At 45.5% G+C, this 14,669-nt stretch overlaps 1 protein-coding gene and 1 long non-coding RNA gene across 2 annotated transcripts in view; both read right to left on the bottom strand.

The window, feature by feature from the left end:
• The window catches only part of LOC139250254 (uncharacterized), a 71,345-nt gene extending 60,158 nt beyond the window's left edge, over positions 1-11,187 (bottom strand). The window contains exons 1-2 of the mRNA XM_070872756.1: positions 11,082-11,187; positions 5,546-5,657 (exon numbers count right to left, since the gene is read on the bottom strand). Coding sequence (XP_070728857.1) covers positions 5,546-5,657; positions 11,082-11,172 — 203 coding nt within the window. The 5' untranslated portion in view covers positions 11,173-11,187. The remainder of the gene's footprint in view (positions 1-5,545; positions 5,658-11,081) is intronic.
• A 1,998-nt stretch (positions 11,188-13,185) lies between these two features.
• LOC139250258 (uncharacterized) overlaps positions 13,186-14,669 on the bottom strand; it is a 31,339-nt gene continuing 29,855 nt past the window's right edge. Inside the window, exon 3 of the long non-coding RNA XR_011591277.1 lies at positions 13,186-13,360. This is a non-coding gene — a long non-coding RNA (uncharacterized lncRNA). The remainder of the gene's footprint in view (positions 13,361-14,669) is intronic.

Below are 14,669 nucleotides of genomic sequence, written 5' to 3'. Positions count from 1 at the left end.
CGGCTAAAGGGATCAAGGGGTACGGAAAGCAGGAAAGGGGTACTGAGGTGAATGATCAGCCATGATCTTATTGAATGGTGGTGTAGACTCGAAGGGCCAAATGGCCTACTCCTGCACCTATTTTCTATGTTTCTATGTTTCTATGTAAACATCTATACAGACAGTCGATATGCTTTTGGAGTAGTGCATGATTATATGATAGCCTGGAGCAGATGGGGATACTTGTCCTCAGGAAGAGGGACGATTAAAGATGAGGAGATTGTTAAAGAATTAGTGGAAGCCTCCCTCCTACCCCAAGAGGGTGCGATCAACATCAACAGGGGAATGGATGGGCAGATGAAGCAGCCAAGTGAGTGGCAGAGACAGGTACACTGGCCAGGGAAGCCTAAGTCGGAGTAGGTACAATTGGGCCTGAGGAAGTAAACATGCTTAAAGTACAGGGAGAAGCCCCTCCACAGGAAAAGGAGAGGTGGAAGCAGAGAGGGGACCAACAAGGGACCGACGGGATATGGAGGAAAGATGGGAATGTGGTGGCCCTGGAATGCATCCAGGGGAGTCTACTAAATTTATACCACGGGTATGTCCATACAGGTAGAACCAACATGATAAGCTCGATGTCCAGATGCTGGTGGTGGAAAGGAATGGTTTGAGATATAGAGGACCAATGTAGGAGGTGCGTGATATGCGCAAAATGCAACCCAGGGGGGAAAGTAAAGGTCAGAATGGGAAATCAGCCCCGACCGAAAGGACCCTGGGAAAACTTGCAGATAGATTTTACTGGACCGTTGCCCAGCAACAAGGCGAAGACATATTGCCTAGTTATAACAGACCAGTTTACGAAGTGGGTAGAAGCTTTCGCCACTTGAAATTGTTCAGCAGAAACCGTGGCCAGGATCCGAGTAGAAGAAATATTACCCCGATGGGGAATGCCACTACGGCTGGACTCAGATCAAGGTACACACTTCACTGGGCAGTTGATGAAACAGGCCTGCGCTTTACTAGGGATTAGGCAAAGGTTCCATATCCCATACCATGCAGAATCCTCCGGATTGGTGGAATGAATGAATAGGACCTTAAAAACAGCCCTAGCTAAAACAATCGAGGAAACTGGAAAAGGTTGGGTAGAGATGTTACCCCGAGTACTGATGAAGCTCAGGGCAAACCCAAGTCGGACGACAGGACTGACACCCTTTGAACTAATGATTGGAAGGGCAATGAGACTGCCAGAAGTCTTGGTTTCAGGAAGCGAGGACGCAGGACCATATAAAGACAGAATACGGAAATTTGGAATGGAACTCTCTGAACAGTTACATGATTTAAAGGTACAGGCTAACAGTAGTTTAATCAAGGACTTAGAGAACGACACTAAGAAACAGAAGGTCCAAACACCCCAAATAGGCAGTCAGGTGATTACTCCAGTGAGGTCCGGGCTTGCACCCAAATGGACCGGACCCTATCAGGTAATAATGGTAAATTATGGTAGTTGTAAGGGGTATCGGCAAGTGGAAACACTGGACCCAGTTAAAAAAGAATGGTCACTAACTAACTGGTGACGACCGGGAAATATTGTTTTTTTGCAGGATTCTAGTGCTTGTGGAAACAACGTGGGGTAACGTAACCTCATATCAAGGACAACAGGTTGAGGGACGGCAAGGCCTGTATTACAGGGACTCGGGCAACATTAGTTCAAAAAGAATCAATAACAGTGACAGACGGAGCAACAGTAGACTTAAATAACGGGCATAAAACAACGTAACAAGGAAACAAAACAACATTGGGGATGGGCCAGGAATACGGGACCAATAATTAGTGGGAATAAGACCACGGTGTGTTTCATAATCCGGAGGGACAGAGATACTGCCCCCGGGGGAAGTGGGTGCAGGTTTCACTCAACATCTCTGAATGGTGGTGGAGGGATATCTCCCGAGATAGACGCACCACCACGACCCCACCCACTACTTTTGTAGTGTATGTGCGCACCTTTAGTAATGACTCCACGAGGCAGGGTATGATACTTAAACTGTGTAGACCTGTAGTCCTTTATTAGCAGCTCCTGAGTGAGGACAACAAGCTGTGAGTTCCTTTTTATACTGCAGTGTGCAGGTAACCCTTAGGTCTCCAGCAGCAGCACCCTCTGGTGTACAGGTAAGGCGTGTACAGTATAAGGGTACATTCAGTGTGGCATAACAGTGTTACAGACATCACACAGTAAGCAGGCATGCATACACAACAACTTTAGCAACAGTGAGCACTACCAGGACCTCGACCATCATACCCCCAGCACCACAAACGTGTCCAACTATGAACGCTGGGGCAAAAGAGAAATTGATTCGGCAGAATAGAGAAGACCCCAAGTGGAGGAAAGATTCGAACACCAAGAAAATGTTGGCTAAAAAGGGCTTATACACAAACTATGCTGGACTAAATGTACTGGTTGTAGTGCAAGGGAACTCACCTTGTTGTATTATCCTGCAAAAAGGTGTAACCGACGTAAGAGGCAGGCCCTAGCCCGTACTACAGTTAAAACATTGAATAAAGGAAAATCGGACAGTCTGGCAGAAAGGACTTACTCAGTATCACCTTGATGGGAAATCCAACAGGTAGATCCTGCAGCTCGGGAAGTAGCGCTTCCCAAGCGAAAGGACAACCCTGGAAGCCCACCCATGAGAAATTAATTGGGAAATGGCCTATCTTCGGCATATAGCCAAGGGCCATTAGGGGGGAATTATAAGGGATAAATTGTAGGGGATGCAAATAGGGGGTCAGATTTATGCTGAAGGTAGTGAACTTATAAATTGCCTATATCTGTAACACTTGCTTGTTTAGGTATAGCAGAATTATTCACATTAAACTATAGCTTAACCTTAGTAATACTTAAACAGCCGAAGTCAGCAGTTTGTTTAAAAGTCCCTGAGGAAGAGATAAAGAAGCCAGTACAACCACCCTAGGCATCGGATAGACTGGGGTAGAGGGCAAGATGGAACAAAACAATGATGAGAGATGGACAATTGCATTTACCACTCAGAGTCCGTCTGATAAGAGTCGACAAATCAATGTAACTTCGCTGATAGCAATAGACCTATCGATGATTTTGTAGGAGAATAGCTCCTCTCCAAAACCTGTATAAATTGTACTTGAAAACTCTTGTATTTCGGAGGATTTAGGCTGAACCTTCCCGTGCATTGCTCGTAATAAAACCGGTAAAACTGAGGTTTCGTTTGTTTACTTCCGTGGTCGTTATACAGTGGGAATCTGGGCAAGGTGTCAATTAACTATATCAGTTAGTCCACCTTGAAGGAGAGAAGCCTCCTTTTTACCCTAAAATTCTGCAAAATTCTTAATCATGCCCCCTACATTGAAGTCTAAATCATTGACATATATACCACAAAAAGCAAGGGACATATGAACATAAGAAATAGTAGCAAGAGTAGGCCAATTGGCCCCTCGATCCTGCTCCGCCATTACATAAGAATAAGATCATGGCTGATTTGATCTTGGGCTCAGCTCCACTTCCATGCCTGCTCCCCATAACCCTTCAAAAATCTGTCTATCTCCACCTTAAATATATTCAATGACCAGCCTCCACAGCTCTCTGCAGCAGAGAATTCCACAGATTTACAACCCTCTGAGTGAAAAAATTCCTCCTCATCTCAGTTCTAAATGGGTGACCCCTTATTCTGAAACTATGCCCCTTAGTTCTAGATTCCCCCATGAGGGGAAACATCCTCTCTGCATCTACCTTGTCGAGCCCTCTCAGTACCTTAAATGTTTCAATAAGATCACCTCTCATTTATGTAAGCTCCAATAACTAGAGGCCCAACCTGCTCAACCATTCTTCATAAGTCAACCCCTTCATCACAGGAATCAACCTAGTAAACATTTTATGAACTGCCTCTAATGCAAGTATATCCCTCCTTAATTAAGGAGACCAAAACTGTATGCAGTACTCTAGGTGTGGTCTCACCAATATTCTGTAAATTCAAAAACAAGAAATAAATCACACTGCAGTCAAAATGAAATGGTACAGTGCATGGTCCTCCAAAACAGATATAAACATAGTCTTTAAACATTTCAATCTGTACAACTTGAAATAATCTAATTCAATTGAGACTTATATACACATCATAATTGCATTGTTTGTCACTTAAGTACCTCAAACCTAATCAAATTAAATAAAAAGTTCTTCGATTAACTACACCCCAGACTTCCCTGCTTTTATACTCCATCCCCCTTGCAATAAAGGTAAACATTCCATTTGCCTTCCTGATTACTTGCTGTACCTGCGTACTAACTTTTTGTGTTTCATGCACAAGGACCTCCAGGTCCCTCTGTACTGCAGCATTTTTTAATCTCTCTCCATTTAAATAATAATTAGCTTTTTTATTTTTCCTGCCAAAGTGGATAACCTCACACTGTTCCACATTATACTCTATCTGTCAAATGTTTGCCCACTCACTTAGCCTGTCTATAGCCCTTTGTAGATTCTTTGTGTCCTCACAACTTGCTTTCCCACCCATCTTTGTATCATCAGCAAACTTGGCTACATTACTCTCTGTCCCTTCATCCAAGTCATTAATATAGATTGTAAATAGTTGAGGTCCCAGCACCAATCCCTGTGACATCCCACTAGTAACGTTTGCCAATGGGAAAATGACCCATTTATCTCGACTCTCTGTTTTCTGTTAGTTAGCTAATCCTCTATCCATGCTAATATATTACCCCCAACCCTGTGAGGTTTCATCTTGTGCAGTAACCTTTTATGTGGCACCTTATTGAATGCCTTCTGGAAATCCAAATACACCACATCCACTGGTTCCCCCTTATCCACCCTGCTCGTTACATCCTCAAAGAACTCCAGCAAATTTGGCAAACATGATTTCCCTTTCATAAAACCATGCTGATTCTGCTTGACAGTATTATGCTTTTCCAAATGTCATGCTACTGCTTCCTTAATATTGGTCTCCAGCATTTTCCCAATGACAGATGTTAGGCTATAGTTTCCTGCTTTCTGTCTGCCTTCTTTTTAAAATCGGGGCGTTATATTTGTGGTTTTGCAATCTGTTGGGACCTCTCCAGAATCAAGGGAATTTTGGTAGATTGCAACCAAAGCATCCACAATCCCTGCAGCCACTTCTTTTAAGACCCTAGGATGCAGGCCATCAGGTTCAGGGGACTTGTCCACCTTTAGTCTCATTATTTTACTGTGTACTTTTTCTTTGGTGATTGTTTTATGTTCCCCCGTCCCTATAGCCCTTTGATTATCCATTATTGGGATGTTTTTAGTGTCTTCTGTCGTGAAGACCGATACAAATTATGTGTTCAATGACTCTGCCATTTCCCTGTTCCCCATTATTAATTCCCCAGTCTCATCCTCTAAGGGACCAACATTTTCTTTAGCTACTCTCTTCCTTTTTATATACATGTAGAAGCTCTTACTATCTGTTTTTATATTTCTTGCTAGTTTACTCTCATAATCCATCTTCTTTCTCTTTATTTTTTTTTAGTCATTCTTCATTGGTTTTTAAAAATTTCACAATCCTCTTACCTCCCACTAATCTTGGCCACATTGTATGCCTTTGTTTTCAATTTGATATCATCCTTTACTTCCTTAGTTAGCCACAGATGATTCTTCCTTTTCTTAGAGTCTTTTCTTCTCACTGGAATATATTTTTGTTGCGAGTTATGAAATATCTCCTTAAATGTCTGCCACTGCTCATCAACTGTCTTATCCTTTAATCTATTTTCCCAGTCCACTTTAGCCAACTCTGCCTTCATACCTTTGTAATCGCCTTTATTTAAGATCAGGACACTGGTTTGAGATCCAAATTTCTCACCCTCCAACTGAATTTGAAATTCAACCATGCTATGATCACTCTTTCCTAGAGGATCCAGGATCCTTTACTATGAGATCATTCATTAACTCTGTCTCATTACACAGAACCGGATCTAAGACAGCTTGCTCCCTAGTTGGTTCCACAATGTACTGTTCACGGAAACCATCCCGGATAAACTCTATGAGCTCTTCCTCAAGGCTACCATGGCCAATTTGATTTGTCCAATCAATATGAACATTAACATCGCCCATGATTATTGCCGTACCTTTCTTACAAGCCTCCATTATTTCTTGATTTATACTCCGTCCAACAGTGTAGCTACTGTTAGGGGGCCTTTAGACTACACCCACCAGTGACTTCTTCCCCTTATTATTTCTTATCTGCACCAAAACTGATTCTACATCTTGATCTTCTGAGCCAATATCATTTCTCACTACTGCACTGATCTCATCCTTTATTAACAGAGCTACCCCACCTCCTTTTCCTTTCTGTCTATCGTTCGGAATTGTCAAATACCCCATAATAGTTCGTTCCCAGCCTTGGTTACCTTGCAACCACGTCTCTGTAATGGCTATCAGATCATACCTATTTATATCTATTTATGCTGTCAGCTCATCTATCTTGTTACGAATGCGGCGTACATTCAGATAAAGGGCTTTTAATTTTGTCTTTTTACCATTTTCCCCTGCTTTGACCCCACTTTCTGATGCACTCTTATTTTTATACATTCTGTCTCTTCCTGTCACCACTCTGGTTATAATTTCTCCCATCGCTACCCTGCTCTATTGTCTTCTCCTTTCTCTTTGACTTTTTAAATTTCCGCTCACCTGAACCCTTCCCCCCACCCCCCCCACTATTTAGTTTAAAGCCCTCTCTACAGACATAGTTATTCGATTCGCCAGCACGGTTCAAGTAAAGCCTGTCCCAACAGAACAGCTCCCTCTTACCCCAGTACTGGTGCCAGTGCCCCATGAATCGAAACCCATTTCTTCCACACCATTCTTTGAGCCACGCATTCGTCTCTCTGATCTTATTTACCCAATGCAAATTTACTCATGGAGCAGGTAATAATCCAGAAATTATTACCTTTGTGGTTTTGCTTTTTAATTTAGTCCCTATCTGTTTATACTCCCTCACCAGAACCTCGTACTGAGCCCTGCAGAACCCCACTGGAAACAGCCTTCCAGTCACAAAATACCCATTGACCATTACACTTTGGTTCATGCCATTGAGCCAATTTTGGATCCAACTTGCCATGTTCCCTTGGATCCTGGGCTTTTACTTTACTGGCCAATCTGCCATATGTGATCTCGTCAGAAGCCTTTCTAAAATCAAGGTAGATTACATCAAATGTGCTACCCTCATCGAATTGTTATCTCCTCAAAAAATTTAATCAAGTTAGTCAGACATGACCTTCCCTTAAAAAATCAATGCTGACTGCCCTTGATTAATCCGTGCCTTTCAAAATGACAATTAATAGTGTCTCTCAGAATTTTTTCCAACAATTTGCCCACCACTGAGGTTAGACTGACTGGCCTGTCTTTGCTCAGTCTATCCCTTTCTCCTTTTTCAAACAATGGTCCAACATTAGCAGTCTTCCAGTCCTCCGGCACCACACCTCTAGCCAGAGAGGATTAGAAAATGATGGAGAGAGCCTCCACTATTTCCTCCCTTGCTTCTCATAATAGTCTGGGATACATTTCATCCGGGCCTGGGGATTTATCCACTTTCAAAGATGCTAAACCCCTTAATATTTCCTCTCTCATTATGTTTATTTCATCTAGTATTTCACACCCCTCCTCTTTAACTACAATGCTGCATTGTCCCTTTTGTGAAGACAGAAGCAAAGTATTCATTCAGAACCATATCCACATCTCTGCCTCCACACCTTTTTGGTCTCTAATAGGCCCTACACTTTCTTTAGTTATCCTCTTGATCTTTATGTATTTATAAACCATCTTTGGGATTTCCTTGATTTAACTAGCCAATCATGCCCTCTCTTTGCTTTCCTAATTTTCTCTTTAATTTCTCCCCTGCACTTTCTATACTCTTCTAAGCTTTCTGCAGTATTTAGCTCTCGGTATTTGACATATACTTCCCTTTTTTGCCTTATGCTACCCCGTTCAATTCGTCCATTGTATAAGATGTTTGTATGTTTGTTCAGATATTCAAATCACCTTAAAATAACTGCAGATTACATCAAAACTCCCCAGAAGTTGAAGCAGCCTTTTATATGAAAAGTCCTCCGATTTACAAAAGTGCGTCCATACCGCAGGGTCAAGGTCAGGAGAGAGCAGCTTTTTCTCAGCATTTGTTTCGACAAGCGATATTTTCGGCGATATGTGGGCGAGATTCAAAGTAACACTCGGCGATATTATGGGCATTAGTTTCCATTTTTCTGACATTTACGGCAAAAAAAATTGGGCGGGCAGTATTATTAATTCTCGGCGTTAACTATATGCCGAAAGTAATGATGGGCGATAAGTGAGCGATAAATGGGTGTAAGTTTCCATTTTTTTGCTAAATGGGCACTATCTGGGCGTTATACCTCATCTCAGTGTTAAAATGGATATTAAGTGGGCGGTAGTGATGCAAAACTTATGGAAAGTCTAGCCTTATATCTTTTACACTGATTCTATCCAAGTTAATATTCGGGTAGTTGAAATTCCCTACTATTACTGCCCTATTGCTTTGGCTCTTAGATATTTGCCTACATATTTGCTCTTCTATCTCCCTCTGCCTGTTTGAGGGTCTATAGTACACTCCCAGCAATGTGATTGTCTCATTTTTGTTCTTCAGTTCAACCCATATGGCCTCATTTGATGATCCTTCTAACATGTCACCCTCCTCACAATTGTAATTGCCTATTAACCAATATTGTGATACCTCCTCTGTTTTTATCCCACTATCTATCTCGTCCGAAAGCCCTGAAACCAAGAATATTTAAGAACATAAGTATTAGTAGCAGGAGTAGGCCATACAGCCCCTTGAGCCTGCTCCACCATTCAATAAGATCATGGCCTATATAAGAACCACTTTCCCACCCGATCTCCATATCCCTTGATGCCCCTAGAGTCCTAAAATCTATCTCTTTCAGTTTTGAATATACTCGATTCAGCATCCACAGCCCTTTGTGGTAGAGAATTTCAAATATTCACAACCCTCTGAGTGAAGAAATTCCTCCTCATCTCAGTCTTAAATGACTGACCCCTTATACTGAGACTATTCCTCCTAGTTCTAGACTCTCCAGCTAGGGGAAACAACCTCCCAGCATTTACTCTGCCAATCCCCCTCAGAATCTTGTACGTTTAGCTGCCATCCCTGCCCTTCTTTCAGCCAGAATTCAGTAATAGCTATGATATTATACTTCCACGTGTCTATCTGTGCTCTCAGTTCATCTGCCTTTTTACTAGACTCCTTGCATTGAAGTATATACCATTAAGCATTGCCAAACCGCTTTGTTGTCTATTTTCTAGCTTTTGTTTCCTCTGCTTTCCAAACTGCTTTCCCTTCTGAATCTATGCTTAGGTTCCCATCCCTCTGCCAACAGCACTAACAAACCTCCCTGCGAGGAAATTGGTCCCGGCCCTGTTAAGGTGCAATCCGTCCAGCTTGTACAAGTCCCAACTCCCCCAGAACAGTCCCAAAGCCTCAGGAATCTAAAGCTCTCCCTCCTGCACCATCCCGCCAGCCATGCATTCATCTGTTCTATCCTCCGAGCACTCACTAGCTCATGGCACTGGGAGTAATCCAGAGATTACTACCTTTGAGGTCCTGATTATCAATCTCTTTCCTAGCTCCCTAAAATCGGCCTGCAGGACCTCATCCCGCTTTCTACCTATGTCATTGGTACCAATATAGACAACGACATGACTGTTCACCTTCCCCCCATTTATATAGCGCCTTTCACGACCTCAGGATGTCCCAAAGCACTTCACAGCCAATTTTTGAAGTACAGTGGCTGTTGCAGTGAAACACAGCAGCCATTCTTTACACAGTAAGATCCCACAAATTGCAATGAGATAAATGACCAATTAAACTATTGGCTCCCAGTCACACTTGGACATTTAACGCTGTTCCTTCAAAATCACTGGGTCAAAATCCTGCAAATCCCTATATAAACCATTGTGGGAGCACCATCACCACAAGGACTGTAGCAGTTCAAGGAAAATGCCCACCATCACTGTCTCAGGATAACTAGGAATGGGCAATGAATGCAGTCTTGCCAGTGTGACCCACATCCCATATATAAATATAAAAAATGTCTTCAGAATGGCACGCACTATTTGAATTTCTAAGTGAAAGACAGATATCCATGCTTAAGGTAGATTTTTTTTATTGTTAACAGAAAAAATAAGCCAGGCATACAATGATCACCATTTTCCTGATATCATTGATGAAACTGAAAGCATTCTATATAAAGTAATAATGTTTTAGTAAAACAATATAAATCAGCAGAAGCTTTGTGATTTCCTTTATTCACTTCAGTGAAAAATCTTGTAACAGAACTTCTGCTCCCCTGAATTGCAAACCTAGGATGAGTCACATCCTGTTAACATTAAATCCTTGGTATTGCAGTCTTCTCGCTTGCCTTTCTTCTGACATCTAAACTACTTAAGAAATCGAAATGAATAATAAAAAGACATTTCATAATGTGTCGCTGATCCATTGTATATGAAAAATGCACGTCCACATTTAGTAACATTTTTAAATCTTTGATTATCAGGACCAAAAGAAAACAAATACAAAGATCACACCCACAGTAAGTAAAGCAAGCTTTGCCATCGCTGTCGAACTGAAAACTTGTAGCTACAAGTGCTCTTATAAGTTGTGTAAAGTTGAATTCTCTGTTTCCAGTCCAAAAAAGTGATTAATATTCCATTGCTCAATAGGGAATGAACAATTTCCAGTCTCCTATCAACCAAGTCTCTTTAATCTGCAAACTTTCAGTCTCTCTTGCCGTATAAAAATTAAAAAATCCTAAAGCAAAGCAGCGCAAAGGAAAAGTACATTCAATATAAAGTACTTCTAGCTAGTTCATATTAAAAATTCCAAACTTGGAGGAAATAATCGCAATTTAAATCTTTTTTACAGCCTGTGATTACATCTAAGGTTGCGGGTTTAAGTCCCACTCTAGGGGCCCAAGTTTCCACAAGAAAAAAAACGGGCGCCCCTCCGAGCTGGGCGCCCATTTCTCGCGCCTAAAACGGCGCCTAAAAAAATCCTCAGTATTCTCCACCTACTTACAGGTCCTGTAGCACTCGGCGCAGCCAGCACGAGCTGTGGGGGGGCGGAGCCAGGTCCCGGCGCTGAAAACAGTGCCGGGACCTCTGCACATGCGCGCTACAGTCGGCACGCAAGTGCAGTAGCTCCAGGCGCCGAACTGTGTGGGAGGGGCCCGAAGCACGCAGCCCCTAGCCCTGGCCCAATGGCCTCACTGGGGCTGCGTGAATGAGGCTCCTCCCACGGCCAGCTCCTGCTCCCCGCCCCCGACAAGACCCGACACTCACTTCCCCCCGTCCCCCCCCGCCGACCAGACCCGACCCGACACACGCTCCCCCCCCCCCCGCCGACCAGACCCGACCCGACACACGCTCCCCCCCCCCCCCCGCCGACCAGACCCGACCCGACACCCCCCCCGACCCTTACTCTCACCCCCCCGCCCCGACCCGACACCCGCTCCCCCCCCGACCCTTACTCTCACCCCCCCGCCCCGACCCGACACCCGCTCCCCCCCGCCCCCCGCCGACCAGACCCGACCCGACACCCGCTCCCTCCCCCGACCCCCGCTCTCCCCCCCCCCCTGCCCCGACCTGACACCCGCTCCCCCCCGCCCCCCGCCGACCAGACCCGACCCGACACCCGCTCCCCCCCCGACCCTTACTCCCCCCCCCCCGCCCCGACCCGACACCCGCTCCCCCCCGCCCCCCGCCGACCAGACCCGACCCGACACCCGCTCCCCCCCCCGACCCTTACTCTCACCCCCCCGCCCCGACCCGACACCCGCTCCCCCCCGCCCCCCGCCGACCAGACCCGACCCGACACCCGCTCCCCCCCCCGACCCCCGCTCTCCCCCCCCCCGCCCCGACCTGACACCCGCTCCCCCCCGCCCCCCGCCGACCAGACCCGACCCGACACCCGCTCCCCCCCCGACCCCCGCTCTCCCCCCCCCCGCCCCGACCCGAGACCCGCTCCCCGCCCCGACCCAAGGCCCGCACCCCCCCCCGACCCGACCCGACCCGAGACCTGACCCGACACCCGCTCCCCCCCCGACCCTTACTCTCACCCCCCCGCCCCGACCTGACACCCGCTCCCCCCCGCCCCCCGCCGACCAGACCCGACCCGACACCCGCTCCCCCCCCCGGCCCCCGCTCTTCCCCCCCCCGCCCCGACCTGACACCCGCTCCCCCCCGCCCCCCGCCGACCAGACCCGACCCCCGCTCCCCCCCCGACACCCGCTCCCCCCCCCCCCCGCCCTGACCCGAGACGCGCTCCCCCCCGACCCGACACCCGCTCCCCCCCCGACCCGACACCCGCTCCCCCCCCGACCTGACACCCGCTCCTGTTCCCCGAACCCCCCTCTCTTCCCCGACCTCCCCCTCTCTTCCCCCCTCTCTCTTCCCCCCCCCTCTTCCCCCCCTCTCTCCTCCCCCCCTCTCTCTTCCCCCCCCTCTCTCTTCACCCCCCTCTTCCCCCCCTCTCTCCTCCCCCCCCTCTCTCTTCCCCCCCTCTCTCTTCCCCCCCCTCTCTCTTCTCCCCCCCCCTCTCTTCTCTCCCCCCCTCTCTCTTCTCCCCCCCCCTCTCTCTTCTCCCTCCCTCCCTCCCTCCCTCTCTCTCCCTCCCTCTCTTGCTCAGCGGCACGAACAGCTGCAGAATTCTCCCTGGCTGAAGCACTTTCACACAGGTAGGAAGATGGTTTATTTAATCTTTTCTTGGCTTATAAATGTTTATTCAGGTTGGATTTATTTGTATAATATTTGTAGAAGTATAAATAAGGATTTATTGTCGAATTTAATGAGTTCCCTTCCCCCTCCCTCCCCCCACCTCGTTCTGGACGCCTAATTTGTAACCTGCGCCTGATTTTTTAATGTGTAGAACAGGTTTTTTCAGTTCTACAAAAATCTTCACTGGCTCCATTCTACTTTACTTTGGAGTACATTTTCACTGTGGAAACTTTCAAATCAGGCGTCAGTGGCCGGACACACCCCCTTTTGAAGAAAAAATTCTGTTCCAAACTAGAACTGTTCTACCTGACTAGAACTGCAGAAAAAATAATGTGGAGAATTGCGATTTCTAAAATAGTCTGTTCTCCACCAGTTGCTCCTAAAAATCAGGCGTGAATCATGTGGAAACTTGGGCCTAATGAGTGCAGCACATAGTCTTGGCTCAGACTTCAGTGCAGTACTGAAAGAAAAGGCTTTCTCAGGGAAACCTGCGATGGGTAATAAATGCAGCCTTGCCACCATCGCCCACATCCTGAATGTGGCTCAAGATGTGGTTCTTGTACCCTTCAGTGCAGCGTCAACCTGAAAATAAATACATCCACTGTCAGTCATCATTGATAACATAATCTGGACATCAGGTGGGTGTTAACTATTGGTGCTGCAGGGAGCCTCGCCAACGGGCAGAGCAAATTGAAAATTTGTGCATGCACGACCTACAATTTTTTATCATTTGCGCTGACAGTGGATGAAGCTCTCTGCCATTGTACAAATCTCACAATTTATAAATGAATTAGTAATGGCCCTGAAATTGCGGTCGGAGGCTTCCCGCGGGTGGATGCCGCCGACCACAAAAATATTTACAAATGTCCCGGAGGAACAAAGACTTCTACCCCGCGGCCTCGATGCACAGCCCAGTGCAGAGGCCCACTTATTCCAGGAGGATATGTGCATCCTGGGATCACGTGGGACTAGACCAGCAATCACAATGTAGTATTCTCATTCATAGTAATAGCAGCTCCGAGCTCCCATTACTCTCAATGAGAATACCCCTAAAAATAAATAACACCCACAAACATAAATAAAAAAAACACTACTTTTTAAAAATTAAGGGAGATTGCATTAAATGTTTTAGAGAAAATTTCATTTTTTTTTAATTAAAAGAAAAATGTTTTAATAGTGTTAAAAATAAACTTACCATCATAGACAGTGTTTTTAATATAAAGATAAGTAACAACATTTATTTTTCTATCTATTAAAACTCATACGTGGTAAAAGCAGACCTTATGCCTGCTTTTACCAGGCATAAGAATTTGAAGGAAATTTGCTGGGCAACAGTTGAGCAAATAACTCAAATCTCAGCCCGTGAAGGCCCTTCTCCCAGGGGTGCATGCGATCGCATGTGTCGGGTTCAGGCGCATGCTCGTGTGCCTAAACCCGGAACTTGCGGGGCCTCTTTGGGCACTTGCACACATCATACGCACCCGGAGAGGCCGCAATTTCAGGGCCAATGTTTCCTTATTGAGTAAGAAAAACTGTGTATGTCTTCAGTGTGTATTCACGCTATAATATGGGTAAAAATCTAGACTCATAATTGCTTGCTTTATATAAAACATGTAGAAACAGAAATATTTAAAAAATCTTACTAAGCTACAAATATCCATTATTAGCTACAAGTTAAAAAGATCGACAGTTAACATGAGTATAATTTTTCCTATTATTTGTTTATATGTTTTACACAACACGCTTATTCCTCACTGTAAAACATTGCCCATGCTTCATAAATTTGAAGTGGATGGGCAGGTGATTGATCCTGTGGCTTTAAGAATATTATTTTCTAACCTGCTTTCAGGTGGCACCTCATTAATGCAGGAGAATTGAGGTCCCATGAAGG

Source organism: Pristiophorus japonicus, unplaced genomic scaffold, assembly GCF_044704955.1.
Source record: "Pristiophorus japonicus isolate sPriJap1 unplaced genomic scaffold, sPriJap1.hap1 HAP1_SCAFFOLD_359, whole genome shotgun sequence".
Lineage (NCBI taxonomy): Eukaryota > Metazoa > Chordata > Chondrichthyes > Pristiophoridae > Pristiophorus > Pristiophorus japonicus.
Note: the sequence above shows the minus strand (reverse complement) of the source record. Positions and strands in the feature narration are given on the sequence as shown.